The sequence below is a fragment of the Neomonachus schauinslandi genome, chromosome 5, assembly GCF_002201575.2.
Source record: "Neomonachus schauinslandi chromosome 5, ASM220157v2, whole genome shotgun sequence".
Lineage (NCBI taxonomy): Eukaryota > Metazoa > Chordata > Mammalia > Carnivora > Phocidae > Neomonachus > Neomonachus schauinslandi.
In genome coordinates, this window is record NC_058407.1 from 148588617 (window position 1) to 148608713 (window position 20097).

The 20097-nt window shown below is 44.2% G+C and overlaps 1 protein-coding gene across 2 annotated transcripts in view; it reads left to right on the forward strand.

Annotated features, from left to right (window-relative positions):
* Positions 1-20097, forward strand: part of MRTFB (myocardin related transcription factor B) — a 190217-nt gene that overhangs the window by 147122 nt on the left and 22998 nt on the right. For both annotated transcript variants that reach the window (XM_021698346.1, XM_044915621.1), the window contains 5 exons: positions 7083-7217; positions 9567-9814; positions 14855-14987; positions 15759-16766; positions 18434-18571. In XM_021698346.1, coding sequence (XP_021554021.1) covers positions 7083-7217; positions 9567-9814; positions 14855-14987; positions 15759-16766; positions 18434-18571 — 1662 coding nt within the window. The remainder of the gene's footprint in view (positions 1-7082; positions 7218-9566; positions 9815-14854; positions 14988-15758; positions 16767-18433; positions 18572-20097) is intronic.

Here is a 20097-nt window from a genome sequence, read left to right on the forward strand (position 1 = left end):
TTCTTTAAAAGTTATTTTTACAGGGACACCTGGGTGGCTCAGTCGGTTAAGTGTCTGCCTTGGGCTCAGGTCATGATCTGGTCCTGGGATCAAGTCCCTCATCTGGGAGCCTGCTTCTCCCTCTGCCTCTGCCCTTCCCCCTGCTCGTGTGCACACTCTCTCTCCCTCTGTCTCTGACAAATAAGTAAAATCTTTAAAAAATAAATAGAAAATAAGTTATATTTACAGATAATTAAGAGAAAATTAGGCTCAAGATACCTTTCTGGCTTGCTTTATTTCCAAAATGTGTTGTGACATATTGGCTCCTGAATTCTTTTTCAGAACACACAGATAAATACCAGAGGATTGAGTCCTATAGGAAAGTATTTAAATAAAAGATATATTCCCTACCCCCCCAAAAAAAAAAAAAAAATTAACACATAATATCTAGGTAAAGAACATATTTTCCAGGCTCTTCTCTTTCAGTCCCAGTGCTAAAATGCTAATGATTTCACACTGTGGACAGTATAATACACTACTATGTCCTTTCTTCAAAACATACATTTTACCCCCCCCCCAAAAAAAATCCTTCTTTGAAAAATGTATTTCTGTGTGGTCTGTAAGAGACCAGCACTGCCATTCCTTGGACTTTTTTCTTTTCAATTCTGATCAAAGTACAGCTGGAAAGGAATTTGCCAGAACATTAATGGAACACACATCACATATTGGAGCTCAGTTTATTTTATGCCTAAGCAATTCTTGAACAATGGAAAGCTGCAGAAAATTACGAACAGCTAGCCACGTGTGGGCACCAGCAGCTGTTTCACTGGTGCTTTTAATCCGAAGACTGTTTTTCCTCTCTGCGGTTTCTTAGGCCATTTAATTAATCATTTATGTTAAGCCCTCACACGCTTACTTGTAAGTGTAACCCGACAGAATCTGTGTTCATTTTCACAGTCTCTGCTGTGGGGACGACCCCAGTCAATCTTGCTTCCTATAATTATATACCAAGAGGACACTGTAGCTGGTAATGCTTCAATTTTGAGCTGGTTTCCAGCATTAACCATGAGGTCATGTTCCATCCTAGTTCCTGACTCCATTCTCCTGGACCAGAAGGAAAGTGCCTAAAGTGTACATTCAACAGAATAGGCCTTTCCTGTTTATTTATAAATAAATCAAGAATTAGTGACTGTAACTGAGATGAGGGATAAAAAAATGCTGACCAACATGTGCTGAGCACTTCTTTGGGCCTGGCACTGAGCTACTTACTTCACGTGTGCTCCCGGGGCAGATGTCATTGAGAGAGCATCTCTCTGGCCTGCACAGGGTTTGAACTAATGACTTTGTTCTTTTTTTTTTTTTTTTAAAGATTTTATTTATTTATTTGAGAGAGAGAGAATGAGAGACAGCACATGAGAGGGGGGAGGGTCAGAGGGAGAAGCAGACTCCATGCCAAGCAGGGAGCCCGATGCGGGACTCGATCCAGGGAGTCCAGGATCATGACCTGAGCCGAAGGCAGTCGCTTAACCAACTGAGCCACCCAGGCGCCCGACTTTGTTCTTATTAAGCCAATAGTTTGAGATTCTTCCCAAGACCCTTTTCCAGCATAGCATCCTGTGTCATCCTCTTGTTACTCATCATGACAACTGTTATTTGTATTCTTTCACAAATACATACATAACATTATTTCCTCAACTATACAGTCTACGCAGGTACCATAACTCAGTTACCAAAAATGAATAATGGTAATTCTAATACTTACTTTGCTTCCACATTCTGGCCCCTAATAGTCACTTTGACTGAGACCTAAACATAAGAACTAGAACTATACAACTCTTAGAAGAAGACACGGGGGAAAGCTTTATGACGCTGGATTTAGTGATGATTTCTTGGATATGACACCAAGGCAACAAAAGAAAAAAATAATTAGGCTTTATCAAAATGAAAACCTTCTATGCATCAAAGGGCACTATCAACAGAGTGAAAAGCAGCCCATGGAATGGGAGGAAATATCTGCAAATCATGTATCGGATAAGGGGTTAATACCTAGAATATATACACAACTCCCCCAACAGAAAAATAACTAACCTGATTTAAAAATGGGTAAAGGACTAGAATAGACACTTCTCAAAAGAAGACAGGGGCACCTGGGTGGCTCAGCCGGTTAATCGTCTGCCTTTGGCTCACGTCATGGTCCCAGGTTCCTGGAATCGAGCCCCACGTCAGGCTCCCTGCTCAGCAGCGAGTCTGCTTTTCTCTCTCCCTCTACCCTCCCCCTCACTCGTGCTCATTCTCCCTCTCTCTCACCCTCTCTGTCTCTCTCAAATAAACAAAATCTTAAAAAAAAAAAAAAAGGAAACAAGGGGTGCCTGGGTGGCTCAGTCAGTTAGGGGTCTGACTCTTGATTTTGGCTCAGGTCATGATCTCAGGGTCGTGTGATGGAGGCCTGCATTGGGCTTCACGCTGAGTGTGGAGCCTGCTTAAGATTCTCTCTCTCTCCCTCTGCCCCTCCCCCCTTAAAAATTAAGCAAGCAAGAAAGAAGATAAACAAATGGCCAGTAACCACATGAAAAGATGCTTAACAGCACGAGTCACTAGAGAAATGCAAATCAAAACCACAGTGAGATAGCACCTCACACCATTAGAATGGCTACTAACCAAGAACAAAATTAACAAGCGTAGGTAAGGATGTGAAGAAATTGGAATCCTTCTACCCTCTTGGTAGGATTGTGAAATGGTGCAATCACTATAGCGAATGGTATGGTGCTTCTCTCAAAGAGCTAAAACTAGAATTATCATGTGATCAGAAATTCCCCTTCTGGGTACACGCCTACAAGCTTTAAAAGCAGGGACTGGAGCAGGTATTTGTACGGCCGTGTTCAGAGCACCATTATGCACAAAGCCGAAGGTAGAAGCAGCCCTGTGTCCACTGACAAATGAATGGCTAAACAAAACATGGTACATCCATATGATAGAATATTATTCAGCCTTAAAAAAGAAGGAGATTCTGACCCACACTACAACATGGATGCACCTTGAGGACATTACGCTAAGTGAAATAAGCCAGACACAAAAGGAAAAATGTTGTGTGATTCCACTATTATGAGCTTCCCAGACTTGTCACACTCATACAGTCAGCTCGTACATAGTAGTTGCCAGGGGCTGGTGGGAGGCCAGGATGGGGAACTGTTGTTTAACGGATAGAGAGTTTCAGTTTGGGAAGATGAAAAAGTTTTCGAGACGGATGTTAGTGACAGAGAACAATGGGAATGTGCGTAATGCCATAGAATTATACGCTTTGAAATGGTTTAAATGGTAACTTTTATGTTAAATATATTTTACCACAATTTTTTTGAATAATAGATTTTTTAAATGAGGGACACATGCAAATCCTCACTACTAATCAGGTCGTCAAGTACCAGCTAAATGTCCACCAGATGTTGTGCCAAAAGATTAATTTAATGTCCAGCTACTTGTACTAAAAATGAAATGCCTAAACTTTTAACTGTGCATTACATAAACAGAGTGGTCAATGCTAAGTGATAGATTTTAACAAAACTAGAATTTACATAAAAGATCCATTTATTAAATATACAAAGCATGTGTTTTTTATTTGTATTCAGCTCATTCATACTAGTATCCATTTTATTTGTCTGGGAATTGGAATATGGAAACAATATTTAAAGAATAATTACATTTTGAATTTCTTATTTGCATATTCCCATCTTAATTAAGATCTCTGCTGCATCCTAAATTAAAAACACATTTATTTTAGATTTAAAATCTACAGTACCAAAAAAAGCTTTGTTTTTAAATATCTAATTTCTGCCCTCTAGATCACATAAAGAAATCTAATTAAAAAGGAACTTACCAGAGAACAGTGATTGGTCCCTGACAAATGTATTATCTTTACAGAAGGAATGGATGTAGACACCTGATACATTATAAAATTTTAATCAGCTTAAACGTTTACTCTGACTTATTTTTATCTTTGTAGCAGAATTTTCCCTTAACAATTTCTAAGAAGAGAACAGTCAGTCTTTAAGGTTCAAAGTGCTTTCTTCTTCAGTTTTATTTAAAGCCTAAATATTCATCATTAGACAGCAATGTCTTTCTGACATTTCTTGTCATGGTGTCGTGATGACAGTTGAAGAATTGGAGGTCATGAGACCTGTAGCTTGGGAACAGTGGTCAAGATTCAATAAAACAAAGCAAAATTTGCAGCTTTTTTGTTTTCTTGGAGAAAAGATTCTGAATCATTTTGAGATGAAATTTTTAAAGTACAAAAGGTGAACTTAGGTCTCAGTGGAAATTTAAACATTTTTAAAGCATTCTTTTAAGATTTTAACATATTGCTCACTTTACTGTGGAATAAAATAAGTGTAATATCCTTTATGGCTTGGATATTCTTTTCATCCTTTTTGGAATACTATCCTTTCAGAAGTACTGATATTTAGATTTTTTTTTTTTTTAACTCTAGCCACCAGGACCCTCACATCTAGGTAGGATGTAAGGTGGTTTGAGGGGTCGTTTCTAAAGCACATAAAAAAGACTGGCAAAATGTAAAGAAGTGTTTAGACATTTCTCCCTTTTTAACCAGAATTTATCTTCAGAGTAGGTAATATTAATAATCACTGTATCTCAGTGGGGTTATTCTTGTGTTTCACTGGGGTCTGTGGTTTTCTGGGTAGCAAAGTCACACTGAAATACCAAAAGATCTAATAAGATGAGAGTATCAGTAATCAAGGCTGAGGTCAACTAGGCAAGGTCTAGAAAAACAGGAGAATCATTTTCATACATATTATAATTAATACCACATTCATACTTCTGGATTATTTTTCAGATTATTAACACTGACTGCTCGCAAATGCATCATTGCTATCATATCAGTCAGTGGGGGCTGGACTGGTAAAATAGCTTGCCAGGTTAGTAGAATTTATCTGCAAGGAAAGATCTATATATATATTTATTTCTCATAGATATAAATATATATATTCAAATATGTGGTTCTTCTTCATATGCCAGTTATTTAACAGCCAAGGAATGTTTTTCCCTGTGTGAAAATTGACCCGGAGATAAATATCCTCACTTCCAGAAAATGTGCAAAGTGAAAGAGAAACAAATAAAACCACATCCTTTAAAGCAGTGATTAGCTGGCCTTGACCTTCCACTTCAGGCAGCTGGCTCTGGGCCTTTGGGGACAGAAGTCAGCCTGGAACACAGGTGTCAAGACTCTTGGATAAGGCCCTTTCTTTCATGTGTCTGAATGAAATTGAGTACAGTAGTCTCCCCTTATCCACAGGGGATGCCTGAAACCACAGATAGTACCCAGCACTGCGTATACTGTTTTTTCCTGTATGTACCGACCACTGTAAAGTTCTCTTTATAAATTAGGCACAGTAAGAGATTAACAACTATAATAACAAAATAGGGCAGTTCTAACAATATAGTGGAATAAAAGTTATGTGAATGTGGTCTTTCACTCTCAAAATATCTTTACCATACTATACTCGCCCTACTTTGTCTTGTGATGACAGAGGATACAGTGCCTATGTGATGAGATGAAGTGAGGTGAACGACGTAGGCATGTGACGTAGCCTTAGGCTGCTGTTGATCTTGTGACCGTATGTCAGAGGAGGGTCATCTGCTTCAGGACCGCAGATGCTCATGGGTCCCTGAAAGTACGATAAACCATGGCTGAGGGGGCTACTGTGTAGCCATCTTTAAAAAGTCAAGTCTTTTTATTGTCAACACTGACAGTTTATAATTACTTAAAAGCTGAAATCAGTGGCAAAAAGGAAAAGCGAGCTCGGGGAAAGAGCCCACATGGGTGAGCACAGTTCACTGCACACCCACACACATACTCACAGTCCCAGCTGGCCTTGAGAGTCTCACCCTGCATGAGTAAAGCCACAAGGAATTTCCATTCACCCATTACACAAATATTTATTGAGTAACTAGTATCTGCCAAGCTTCATATTTCTTGCTGCTAAATAGCGTCTGAGTTCTCAGGTCATTTATTTTAAGGAGGAAAAATACAGTGTGCTATTCTTAAACCCAAATACATCAGCAAAAGAACTGACTTTGATTCTTGTAATGAATTCGAGAATTACGTGGGGGAGTGGAAGGGATAGAGGAAGAAGGGATAAAGTTTCCTTAAAACAAGTCTGGTAATAGTAAAGTCCATGTGGGAATCACTGCGCAACATTGAACTGATCCGTTATAATAGGAAGATCTCTTTCCGGTAAGTGAATACTTAAAATCTACTTAAAGTAGATTGTTAGTGGAAATGGGTTGTTAGGTTGTTGATAAAAGCTATCAAGGCCTTCCGTAGGTCACTTCCTTTGTTAATACGTGACTCCAAATTGAGGTTTCCGGGTTTCTTATTTGGCCTTGGTAACAAACTAGCTTCTTGCTTTAGGTGTGAGGGTCGCCATCAGTGAAACAAGTCGATATTACCAGAATACATTCAGCAGGTGCCCTCCTCTTGCAGGAAATGGGGGGGTGGAAATGGCTAAGGAGAGTACCAGTCAGGCTTGGACACGGGGACATAAGCTATAAAGCACAGTTAAGGACCCGTACGTGGAGTGGGCCTCCAAGGAATGGGAACTTTCTTACCCACATGCTGCCAGGCCCTGGATCCAGGGTGTGCAGGAGAGGATTGATCAGACCCTGTAACAAAGACTAATGATCACATTTGAATTCACCAGGATTATTACTGTGATCTATACAGCAAGAGGACCTTACGAGTGTCATATATTGTTTTGATCATTTTTACAAGAGCCTTGGGACTTTTCTTCTGCCAAAACAGGGCGGTTCTGACCATATTTCTGAGAAAACACTACTAGGGTGGAGTCAATCGAGCCTTATTTAGCTTTAGCTTTTCATTGCTGTTGGGGCAAAGACTAACTAATTGGCTCCATGGAGGTAAAGCATGTTATTCCACCATCTGGGTCTCAGACATCATAGTATATTTTTCTTTTGTTTCTTTTCTAGTAGACTTAAAAAAAAAAAAAAAAGAGGTCATTCCCTTCTAATTCTGGTTTTTCTGATTTTATGTCATTGAGTTCACCTACTCGTTCCCTTTCTGCCTTTTCCACCAGTTTACTTCAGTGTCCCCAGCAGTTCCTGAATTCTTGAAAACTCCTACTGCGGATCAGCCCCCCACCAGGTCCACAGCTCCTGTCATCCCCACGAACACTGTGTCCTCAGCAAAGCCTGTGCCAGCGCTGGTAAAGGTGGGTTCCCGCACACACGCTGGTTTGAGGTCTTTACCGACACAAAGGCACAAGTCTGCATTGCCCAGCCTGGCTTTCAGTCTGAAGCCTTGAAACCAAAACCACAGGCAGACTTGCTAGATCACGCCCCAGTCTTGGAAACTACCCCCTTCAACAAATGCCCTATTGTTCTCTAGTCACAGAAGAACCGCACAAACTTTGGTCTCCATGAAACTCCCGGAACCCTGCAGAAAGGCTTTAGGATACATTTTATCAGCAGTTCCCAATTCTGCCACCATCCAGGCTGCCAAGATGAAAGAAACACTGGGAGTGGAGTGAGATGGGGCCGCTGTAGCACAACGCTGGGGAGTCAGGAGCCTCACAAACAGATGTCTTTAATGGTAACATAATGTTGGACTTTATACACAAGGTCAGGCTCAGCACTGTTCCAGATATATTACAACAGGTTAAAGGCTTTAGACAAGCGGCTCCGTTTTTTGATTTAGCAGATCTGGCCTGTTGAAGCTTGGTTTGTTCTCCAGATAAGCTGCAGATTGGTGGCACCGTTCCCTACATTTTACTGGGTGCAAATAATCCAGTTAGAACAAGCCCCAAGGAAGATCAAAATCCGTAACGTATAGTATACTTTTAAAGGTTTTTTTTTTTTAAGTGTATTTAGAACTGCTAGATAAAGGGGCGGGGGGTGATAGAGGAATAGTGTCATCGTTTCAGATATGGCTTTGCCAAATGTAGCAGAACACTGATGTCAAACTTTCAGAACTGAAAAAAGGACTCTGGAGAGCTAGCCAACCCTCCCGGCACCTTCCAGAAGTGAGGCCGGAAGAAGTAACGAGGCTGGGATGGATCCAGGCTCCCCAAGGGCAGGCAGGCCTTCTTTCTGCCTCCCCAGATTCCTCACTTCCTTCCCCCCTCTGGTGCTGTCATGGTCCTCGCCCCTCCTGCAGAGAAGACTCTCTTTCTACTCCAGCCTGTGTCCGTGCAACCCAGTGTCTGTGGCCTCGGGGCACAAATCAGTGTATCTCACCATCTTCCATCACTTAGTATTGGAGCCAGAAATTCCAGAGTGTGGCACGTGGCAGCTGAGCTAATAACATCAGCTCTCCTGCTCTGCCCACACCTCCAAGCATGTACCACAAATGGCAGAGACAGTTTGGACGCCGACCCATCTGTGCCTGAGGATGCTGAGTTCTCAGCTCTCCTGTCCTCTGGATTTCTCCTCTTCACTAGCGTCTCTTTAAGGAGGGCTTTGATTCTAGGGCAAGAGGCATTGGTGAAGAATGTGAGATTCAGAGGCTGGATCGGGGATCCTAGGACTGTGCTAGGAGAGGAAACAGACCGCAGCTCGTGGGGTTTTTCTGTGAGGAAAGCTGTTCCCCACACTCACTTCATGAGAGAATGTGCCAATGAAAGGTAACCCTGGTTAGTATGTGCCTGTCCCCCTCCCTTTTCCCGTAGGCACCTTCCTGATCGGCCAAGTCCGTGGTTTTATCATTACATAACAGAGTGCAACCTCTGGAACCGAGACCCCATCCATTGTTGTAATCACTTTGAAAAGACCAGGAATAAAATCTGTTATTGATAGCACAATAAGCAGATGATGGTGAATTGATTAATACTGTGAGACTGCAGTATTTTATGTGTATTTTCCTTAGAAATACATAACTTGAGGGGCGCCTGGGTAGCTCAGTCGGTTAAGTGTCCGACTCTTGACTTTGGCTCAGGTCATGATGCCAGGGTCATGAGATTGAGCCCTGCATGGAGCCTGCTTAAGATTCTCTCTCTCTCTCTCTCCCTCTGCCACTCCCCTCCCCCCTTAAAAAAATTTTTTTTTAAAAAAAGAAATACATAACTTTATAGTCTGCTCTATTCCATAAGAAGCATTTTTCTGTTTGTACATATCCTCTAAAGAATATGTTTTTAATGACTATAAAATAGTACACAGTTATAGTGAAGTGTCCTTCACAACTTCTCCCATTTGTATCTTGAGCACGCAGCCTCTTTTCACTAGGAGATACTATGTGTAAGCCCTTCAAAGTGTGTCTACACGAGACACCCAGAGTAACTGTTGAACGTGAATAGATAATGCCGAGCTGCATATCCTTCCCTTACTCTAAGGGAACAAGGCAGCAGGAGAAGGTAAGTTCTTAGGGGCCAGATTTCTTGGTCAGGGGAAGTGTACACACGTTTTCCTCGCTCTGGGTACGTATTTAGTCTCTCACTTTCCCAGGCGGCCACCCCGGCTGCTGAGGCGCACCTCAGGTCTTTCTCTCCGGTCCTTTGCGCACACAGTGGAACAGGCCGCCTGTGACAGCATGTCTAAAAACGTTCTTCTCTTTTTCTCGAGAACAGCAAAGCCATCCCAAGAATCCCAACGACAAACACCGCAGCAAGAAGTGCAAAGACCCCAAGCCCCGGGTAAAGAAGCTGAAGTACCACCAGTACATCCCCCCCGATCAGAAAGGGGAGAAGAACGAGCCGCAGATGGACTCCAACTACGCCCGGCTGCTTCAGCAGCAGCAGCTCTTCCTGCAGCTGCAGATCCTGAGCCAACAGCAACAGCACTACAACTACCAGACCATCCTGCCGGCGCCACTCAAGTACGGGGCAGGGGCCGTGCGCGCTGCCAACAGTGCCTTGTACCCCGCTCCTTTCACGGGCACCACTCGTTTCCAAAGGTTGGCCGTTGGGATTGACTGGCGCCTCGTGTCACCAGAGCTTAGCAGCCAGTGGCTCGCCCTGGTCCCCGTGAGAGCAGCCTGCATGCCAGCCCAGTTTCTGTCCTCTGAAATCCGTTCCGAACCTTTCAAGTTAGAGGTGACTTTTCACAATAACTCACCCAGGAAAGATTGGCCTGTTATTCACCCAAGTAGCATTAGATGCTATGGTAAAGGCATACAAAGTGTAAGACCTGTTATGAACGGTTAAAAAAAAAAAAAAGACAGATGAGTGTAGAAGCCGGAGTGGTCGAGGAAAGCTTTATGAAAAAGGCGGGATATTTATATGGGAAAGAGCCTGAAACTAGGGAAGGGCCCTTTCAGGCCAAGGGGGATGATCTTGGTGCAAGAACAGAGGAAGGAGTGGGCGGTGCCTAGTTATTGGATGATGAGAAAAATAGCCTGAATAAAAAAGTAGAAGACAAAACTGAGTTGAGCCACTGTCTGGAGGAACTTGGAGCCAGGCAGCCTTGAATCTTGATGTGGCAGGTGATTCAGAAGGCTGTCATGGTGGAATCAAAGCACGAGAAAGAACAGTTTGATGCTGGTCATGAAGGGGAGTCTGGAAATAGGAAAAACAGGAATTTCACAACAAAGTAGATGTGAGAAGATGAAAGGGTGTTGATAACGGGAAGGAAGGAACAGATGAGAGATGTTTCAAAGACAACTAAAGGTCTTGGTGACCAACAACTGTGGAGAAGGAACATGTTTCCAGAGTCTGAGCCCAGTTGGGAGGGACAGAAGGAAGTGAGTTCCACCAGCTTCCGAGACTGAATCCGTAGCAAGACATCCACTGCAAATTCTAATTATGTGCTAAAAGAAATTTCTAGATAGCCATCCTCAGTATGCATTTTCTGGGAAACATAGATAAAAATGCAAAAAACCTACCTTTCATTTCCCTCAGCTTTCAGGAGAAAGGGATATTTACACTCAACTCACAGAAAGAAACTTAAAAAAAAAGATGCAAAATTTCATTAGAAGAAAAAATTTTTTCAGAGATCAAGCCACTCAGTTTATGATCTGTAGGAACTTGACTCTTGTTGTCTACACGTATGCTAAGCATTCCTCCATAGGGAGTCCTATTTTCTAGGAGTAGAAAAGGAGTAAGACCCACTAAAAAGCTCCTCTGTTAAGAACCATCTCCTCATATGCTAACGATTATCAGTTCACTTTTTTCTTTTAAGATCCTGATATCTCGAAGAAGATTAGACCTATTAGTCATTCAGACCTTACTGTAAAGTACTTCAGTCTAAAACATCAGGGCGCAGAGAGGAAGAAAGAATTTGTGTAGCCTGTTAGTATTTTAAGAGCAGGCAGGCCTGAGTGAGATGTTGACATTGGAAGGGAACCAGGGAAGACCAAAGAGAATTGGAAGAGTATCAGAGGCAAACGGCCGCTGCTTCACAGCTTTGTCCAGGCCTGAGGGAGGCGTCCTCCCCTGCCCCCTCCTCTGGCAGCAGGCACCAGGGAAGCGAGCTCGAACCCTGGCCCCCATCTCCGTGTGCCTTACAATGCACCGAGCGGCGTGCTGAGCACGCAACGCACCCTCCTCCTCAGTAACTCCAGGAAGAGCTGAAATGACTGACCCTACTCCCAGGCAAGGAAACCTGTTAACCTGAAAATCCCATAAAGGGATTGTTTTGCTGCGCCATCTATGAAATAGTCTTTTCTGTAATGAAAGAAATTGTGTGGGGCCGGTCTGTAGATGGGAAGAGTACATCGGAGGGTGTTGAGGATCTGGTCTCTCACAGTTCCTTGTCTTTCCACGAAGGCTGCAGCCCCCCCACCCCAAACATTCCCACCACTGCAGCAACAAGCCCACCACCCAAGGAGAGCATCCCACAAAAAGAACGAGGAGGAAAGATCACTCATTGTTCTGTAGTCATTCACCACACAAAGACCGAACATCACTTCGGTGTAATTTCCACGTCTTGAAAGTGGAAACGGTTGTTTTCTGTTACAGTGTTTCTTTTCACCACAATTCCAGCACAGGGAACAATGTGGAAGTCTTATAGCAGCCATCCAGCGAGATTTTACCTGATGACACAGTCTTCTGGTACCTCGGGAAAAGCCGCAGCCTTGGGAGACGGGGCTGTGGTCCCAGCGTAGCCACACCCTGGTGCAGGGTCCTGGAAGTTCCCTTCGTGTGTCTGAACTTTGGGTTCCTCGTCTACACTGTCATCTCATTCAGCAGGGTCCCCCCCACACCACCTTTCCTTTCTCTGTCGATTTGGGGAGAAACCCGATCAACTTCTTGTTATTTCAAAGGTCGAAGTAAACACTGAACTGTTAATCATAGTAACGAGTAGGGTATTATAGAACCTCAGCCAAAAAGACAGTACCAATAGAATAATTAATTTACATCGTGCCTTCTCAAGGAGATAATATTATTCACAAGAGAGCAAAAGTTGGTCGGGAAGAATCTTGTACTTTTTATTTAAGAAAGCACAGACATACAGTACACAGGTAATTGTACAGTACATCTGTGGTATTAAAATTTCACTGGGAGGTTGATCAGGAAAAACGAAACCTAAAAAAGCTCCTTGCAGGGAAAGTAATGAAAATAAGGTTGAGAAATTCTGATTTACATTAAATGTTTTCATAATTCTAATAGAAGATTCTAAAACTGAATTTTTAGAAAGGAAAAAAAATGATACATAAAACATTTGTCATTCCATCCAAATTTCAAGAAACCTCATCTCAAATACTTAAAATATTTAACTGCCACAAAATTTAAGCAGATTTTAAGAGACTCCAAAAAGGATGTCAAGAGTTAGCTGTTGACAGGGCCAGAAATGGCTTCAAACACAATCTTCCTAAAACTCACTTGACAAAGCTCATCTAACTGGGGACCTCTCCCTCTTTCAGAATATGGAATCCAGAGTCTCTCTGCTTCAGCACCAAGGCTTGTATAACAATAAGGCCTGGAGCTGTAATGAAATTGGCTCCACAGTATCAACCATCATGTGGACCTTTCTCGAATAGATCTCAACCACCCAGAAGAGAAATGCCATTGTTGCCAAGAGTAGCATAGGGGGAAGAAGCCAGATGGGGACCTGGGTGGTTTTTTTTTGTTTTTTTTTGTTGTTGTTGTTTTTTAAAGATTGTATTTATTCATTTGAGACACAGAGATGGGGGAGAGAGAGAGAGAGAATGAGCAGGGAGAGAGGCAGAGGGAGAAGCAGGCTCCCCACTGAGCCAGGAGCCCGATGTGGGGCTCGATCCCAGGACCCTGGGATCATGACCTGAGCCGAAGGCAGACGCTTAACCATCTGAGCCACCCAGGCGCCCCGGGGACCTGGTTTTGATATGGAAAGTAGTTTAGGAAAATGAGTACTGAAGTACAACAGCTTCACCAGCATTTCTTTAATAACCTTTTTAAATGAAGTATAGGTTATAGAGAAGCCCATAAATCATAACTGAAAATTGAGGCCAAGTAAACACCTAAATCAAGAAATAGAACATCATCAGTATGCCCAAGAGGCCCCCTTGCGTCCCCTCTCGGTGGCTACCTGACTTGAATCCCATAGATTAGTCTTGCCTGTTTCTGAACATTACGTAAATGCAGTCCTAGAGTACACATACGTGTTTGGCTGCTTTTGCTCAACGTTGTGTTTGTGAGCCTCATCTTCACTGGTGCAGAAAGCAGCAGTTAATTTTTATTCTGTCTAGTGTTCTATCATTGATCCCACCCATCATCCTCTCGGTGGACAGTTAGGTTGTTTCCATTTGGGGCTAGTATGAATAATGCCATAATAAACATTCTCCCCTGGTGTCTCTTGGTTCATGTATGTCTGTCTTTGTCAGGTGTCCTTCTAGGAGTGCCACTGGGTCAAAAGATAGGCGTAGGTTTTTCTTTAGTAGATAGCATACAACAGTTCTCCAAAGTGGTCGTGCCAATTCACACTTCACCAGCCGTGATTGAGAGCTTGGGATGTTCCGGGTACTTGGTATCCACAGTCTTAGTCATTATACAGTACTCTGCTGGGTAGGCAGTGCTATTTTGTTGTGCCTTTTCTTCATTTTCCTCGTATATATTGAGGCTAAGCCCTTGTTCACACATTTATTGACCATCCGGATATACTTTCTTATGATATGCTTGTTCAAGATCTTCCTATTTTCCCACTGGGTTTTGTCTTTTTCTTACTGATTTTAAGACTTTTTTGTATATTCTAGATATGAGGCCTTGTCAGAAATACGTATTAGAAATATCTTCTCCTGGGGCCTGACTTTTTACTCTTAAAAGGTGTCCCTCTTGGTGCATTTTGTGTCCTGCTTAAGAAATCTTTGCCTACCCAAAGGACATGAAGATACTATCCTAAGCTTTCTAAAAGCTTTACTGTTTTCATAATTCACATTTAGGTTTTTGAGATGGTGTGAGGTAGGGGGTCAGTCAAGGGTCCTATCTTGTTCTGTATGAATACCCAGTGCGGCCCAGTGCCATTTATCGTAAGGACCACCCTTTTCCTACTGCACTACAGTGCTATCTTCGTGATAACTCAAGAGGCTGTGTATGTGAGGGTCTGTTTCTAGATTCTCCGTTCTCCGCCATTTGTTGTTCTGCCCCCAGCACCACACTGTCTTAATAACTGGCTTTGTAATGAATTTTGATATCTGGTAGTACGACTCTTCCAGCTTTGCTTTTCTTCAAGGATGCCATGGCCTTTCTTGGTCCTTTGTATTTCCATATAAAGCTGAGAATCACCTTCTGAATTTCTACCAAGCAAGCAAGCAAACAAACAAAACTTGCAGGGATTTTCACTGCGATCTAATTTGATTGATATCTTCAAAATACTGAGTCTTCCAACCCATGACCATGGCATTTTTCTCTTCACGAGTTAACAGCCACATTGTTAGCAGAAACAATGTCAAATTCAGAAGTTGTTTTATCATAAACTCTCTCATTTTCTTGTTCTTTTGAAGGCCACTCAACGACAAAAATAACAACAGTGGGAATTCGGCTCTGAACAATACCACACCTAACCCTCCAAGACAGAATACATCTGCTCCTGTGAGAAAGCCGGGACCTCTGCCTTCTAGCTTGGATGACTTAAAGGTGAGAATTGCAAGTAGAGTTTTTTTGCCCATAGGTACCACAGAGAGGTAAATGATTTGCCAGATTTGTCTAGTGTGTGTAGATAAGTTTTCTTCAATAGACTTTACCAACATAAGATAACCTCTGTAGAGGCACTTTCTGTTTATGTCCATTAAGTTTCTTTTAAAATGACTAGTAATGATTCTCATTCGTTGAGCATATACCGTGTGCAGACACCAAACCAGTCCTGACTGCAGAGGCAGGTTTTTTTTTTCTTCCCTGCTCACTGCCAAGTTTGGGAGAAGCAGGAAAAATGTAACCGTCAAGAATCTGATCTCCCAGGCCAGCCTGCGTGGGTTTCCACCGCAGCTCAGCCTTCGGTTATCTGTGGTAGCTCGGACCACAGTGAATCAACCTCTCTCTGCCCCCATGTCCTCTGTGAACTAGGAATTGTAATAATAATACCCCCACCTCCTATGCGGATGAGTTGAAAGAATAAAGCACGTCCAGCAGTGTCTGGCACATGGTCATTACTCAGTGAGTGTGACGGTTATCATCACGATCTCTGGTTTTCAGTGCTTGGACATAAATCGCTGCTGTATCACTGGCCTTTGCAGTGCTTGGGGTCTGTAGCTGTGCGTGTCTGTGGGTTAGGAAGAGAAACCCTCCCGCTTGCCAGCGTGTGGTCACGGAGAGCTGGCAGACGCAGGCCCCTTTCCCGTCCAAGTGCCCCGGAGATTTGTCGGAAGTCGCAGTGCCGGATGAAGAGGTGTGACTTGTTTGTACTTGCAGGTTTCGGAACTGAAGACAGAACTGAAGCTAAGGGGTCTTCCGGTGTCAGGCACCAAACCGGACCTCATCGAGCGCCTGAAACCCTACCAGGAAATGAACAGCAGCGGCGTCGCGGCGGGGGGTGTCCTGGCGGTCCCCGCGTCCGCCATAGTCACCAGTAGCCCCGACGTCACCGTGGCCCTGCCCGTCACAACACTGCACAACCCCGTGACGAGCTCAGGCTCCTCCTTCAAGGCAGAAGTGCCGCCGGCCGGCACCGGCACCGTTGCCCACGCCGAGACCGTCAGCTCCCCTCTGCCCATCTCGCCGTCCCCCTCCGAACAGTCCAGTCTCGGGACCGAGGACACTCTCACCGAGATTATGACCATGATGTCGCCGGCGCAGTTCCTGTGCTCGTCCCCTCTGCGAGTCACGGGCCCCGACGACAGCCCAAGCCCCACCAGCAGCACGCTGTCGAGTCTGGAACTGGACGCGGCTGAGAAGGACCGCAAGCTGCAGGAGAAGGAGAAGCAGATCGAGGAGCTCAAGAGGAAACTGGAACAAGAGCAGAAGCTCGTGGAGGTTCTGAAAATGCAGCTCGAGGTGGAGAAGCGAGGGCAGCGGCAGCCTCCGCCGATGGAGACGCAGGTCGGCGCCGTGGCCGGCCCGGCAGCCAAGTTAGACCAGAAGCTCGGCGGCGGCTCCGTCAAGGACGAGACCTTGCCCAGCGACTGCTCCGCCCCCAGGCAGCCGGGCCCGCCGGCCGGCCAGCCCCTGGCGACGGGGGGCCAGGCCCTGGCGGCCAAAAAGGCGGTGGTGATCAAGCAGGAGGTCCCCGGGGCGCAGGCGGAGCCGCAGAGTGTGGTGCCGCAGTTTTACGTGAGTTCGCAGGGACAGCCACCGCCTGCCCTTGTCGCTCGGCCTCAGGCTTTACTGACCACGCAGACGGCCCAGCTGCTGCTGCCGCTGTCCATCCCGGGCTCCAGTGTCACCTCAGTGCAGCTCCCCGTAGGCAGCCTCAAACTCCAGGTGTGAAGTGTGTCTTCTAACTCCTTTGCCTTACAGCCTGCCGAGAGTACAAGCTTGCCTCAGCTTTCTCACAGATGCCTCCGCGCCAGGCTTCGGGGTGCTGGGACATGGCGGGGGGGGGGGGGGGGGGGGGGGGGGGGGGCGTAGATTCCAGTTGCAAAATGTTAATAGCTAGCACTGTTTGCCTATGACAGAAACACGCAAGCGGTGCTTTTCTACTTCCCATACCTTTTATCTTTATGGGGAACCGTATCGCACATGCAGGTGTTTTTGAATACTAGTTACAGTATCATGAGAATAGCTAGTGTCACGGGGCACTTTATGTGTGCAAGGCACAGCATCAGGTACTCTATTTTTTTACTTATTTAAGTAATCCCTGCACCCAATGTGGGACTCGAACTCACGACCCCGAGACCAGGAGTCGCACGCCCCTCCAACTGAGCCAGCTGGGCGCCCCATGTACTTTGAAGGGCTTACTCCCGTTAGTCCCCGCTTCCTCCAGAAGATTTAAGTGATAACATCCATTTTGAGATAGGGAAACTGAGGTTTGGTAAGATGCTGGGTAATTCTGACTACAGAGCTTTCACTTTGATGCCCACTCCTATATTCTGCCTCCTAAATGTAATTCTTGAAAGACACAAGTGAGGCGAAGATGCCAAAGGCATGTTGGGCATCTAAGGCAAATGGGACCACAAGCCTAGGAGTGAGGATGTTGTTGAGAGAGGTGATAAAACACTGGTAGGCAAGAAACCTCCTTTTATGCCAACGTAACCCGTGTACTGACCTTAAGCTGTTTTTATGTAAGGCATTTTGATAGTTTTCAACAAAATGTGTGGGCCACAAGTAAACAGAAACCATTTGGGGCAGTGCTCGTCAACTTTGACGCCCCAGACGCTCTTAATGGCAGAAAGGAGTGGTCCCATACCCCTGGGGTTAGGAAGCATGACCCGAGGCCCTTGGCATGTGCAAAAATTCTAATTCCCCTGTTTAACCTTTACAGTGTCTATGAAATTGAAGGTCTACTCACTCTGTAATATAGCTCTTCTGAACACTTTTTTTCCAACCAATTCTTCCAGGAGAGTTGATGTTCTCAGAACAAGAACTGTGTTTTATTCTGGACTTCTGTGTGCCCCAGCGTGTGGCTGACTGCCCCCAGAGGGAGCACATCCTGCAGCTTAGAAGCAGGAGTTTGGGCAGTCGGGCCTCAGAGATTTCCAGTTATTACAGTCATTACAACACCTGACCTAGTATGTGTAGAGCTCCTGTAGGCTTTTATTTCAGTTTTCCCTTTTCTCAAAATTTTCAAATGAAAATCTTAGCCACTTAAGAAACAATCAGAGCATGAAAACAACTGGTCTGGTGTTTCACTCTCTGGTTTAGAATTAAGGCTCAAATCTATGTGTTGATGAAATGAAGTGTGTATCTGTAAATAATTTATTTCATTTCAGATATGATCCCCACATGACCCATTATTCCACATCTAAGCTCTTTTTTTAATTTATATATATATATTTAATAATCTCTACACGCAACGTGGGGCTCAAACTCATGACCCTGAGATCTAGTCGCACGCTCTTCCGACTGAGCCAGCCAGGTGCCCCCACATCTAAACTCTTGATTCTGAGATTGATTTTGACATTTAAATTGATTTTTTATTTGCTTCCTAGACTCCAGCACAAGCAGGAATCCAGACTCAGCCTCAGACAGCAACTGCCACCCTGTCCTCAGGCTTAGCCCAGACTGTACCTCAGAAGCAAGACACTTTCACGCCGCATGTACTCAGTCAGCCTCAGCAAGTTAGAAAGGTGGGTGAAGGCTAACGGGTGGCAGGCTGTCGCTGATGTGTGCTGTCGTCTGCTCAGCAATCCTGCAATATCCACAAAGCAGTCTCCTCGTGGGAAGCACCTATTTGTTCTTCTGTGTGATGTGCCTCCCATCGGGGGGGGCCTCAGGTCGCGTGGCCTCTGGCTGCAGATTACCCAGTTATTTGGGGAAGAGAGTTCTGTATTACTGAAAGATAGCTCATCTTAACAGTTAAACCCCTTTTCCAAGTCAAGTTTCAAAAGTATGTTTTTAATCCTCATGTGTAGGATTTTCTGGGACTTAAATTTCAAATTAATTATTGTGGGGGGGGGTTGGCAGTGCTGTTCCCTGGGAAGAAATATTTGAAGATGAAAAAGATACTTTCTGAAGGGTTTGCCTTGAATAAGATCTTTATATATTTAAGAGTTTGCCATCTTGCAGATTAAGAGCCAGAAGACCCAGGCCTGGTTATTCTGGTTCCCAACTTCCTACATGGTTGGCCTTATGCAATATTCACTTACTTTCTCTGAGTGTTATTTTCCTCGTCTTTAAAATGACGGTGTTGGTCTAGGACTCAATAACTTATGCATGTGTTCCCACCAAAAAGTTCTGATGTGAAAGCCCTGAAAGTTACCAAAATTCCCTCTTACCCAGTAGGTGGAGCTATGTGCACATCTCTCCTTGTGAGAAAACTTTTTAAAGGCCTCAAAAATAGGTCTCACTCTTTTATTTTTTTAATTTATTTTTTAGAGGGTGCAGGGGCAGAGGAAGAGGGAGAGAGAGAATCTTAAGCAGGCTCCATGTCCAGCGCGGAGCCCGACACAGGGCTCGATCTCACAACCCTGAGATCATGACCTAAGCCGAAATCTAGAGTCGGGACACTTAATCTGATTACTGAACCACCCAGTTGCCCCAGGTCTTACTATTTTAAACCTTGAGAATTATTAGTCCCAGAATTTTAATCTTCAGCATAAAAGAACTTGGATAATGAGGTATACCTGTAGACATGGCCCAACGTGGTGTGTACTGTCTAGGCTAAGACCACTTGAGCAACAGACAAAAACAATGCCTCGGGTCATTGGTAGTCACATCAACTTGTGCTCTCTTCTGGAATCTGCTCTGGGAAACACAGTGAGCAAGGAGTTATAGCTGCGTATTACTTACTTTGGGCTCAGAATAACATTTTAGTATAGTGATAAGCTTAGTGAATGTTCATATGTCAAGACAGTTTGTTTTAGGGAGGAGAGAGAAAAACAGGATATAGACAAGATAAATAAGGGCTTATTCACTTAGTCTGAAAAAACTAGAATTAAGGGTCATTAATTCCATTTTGAAGGAAGAAATTCTTGTACCAAATAGAAGGAAATTCAGCTTTTTCAAAGGGGAGTACACTTACTTCTAGAACTTCTCACCCAGAGCAGTGGTACCATTTGGAGGTATATATAGACACACACATAAATATACTTTCCCGCTTGAGAAATACATACGTATATTTACAACAGAAATATAGGGGTAAGTTTTTCTCTTT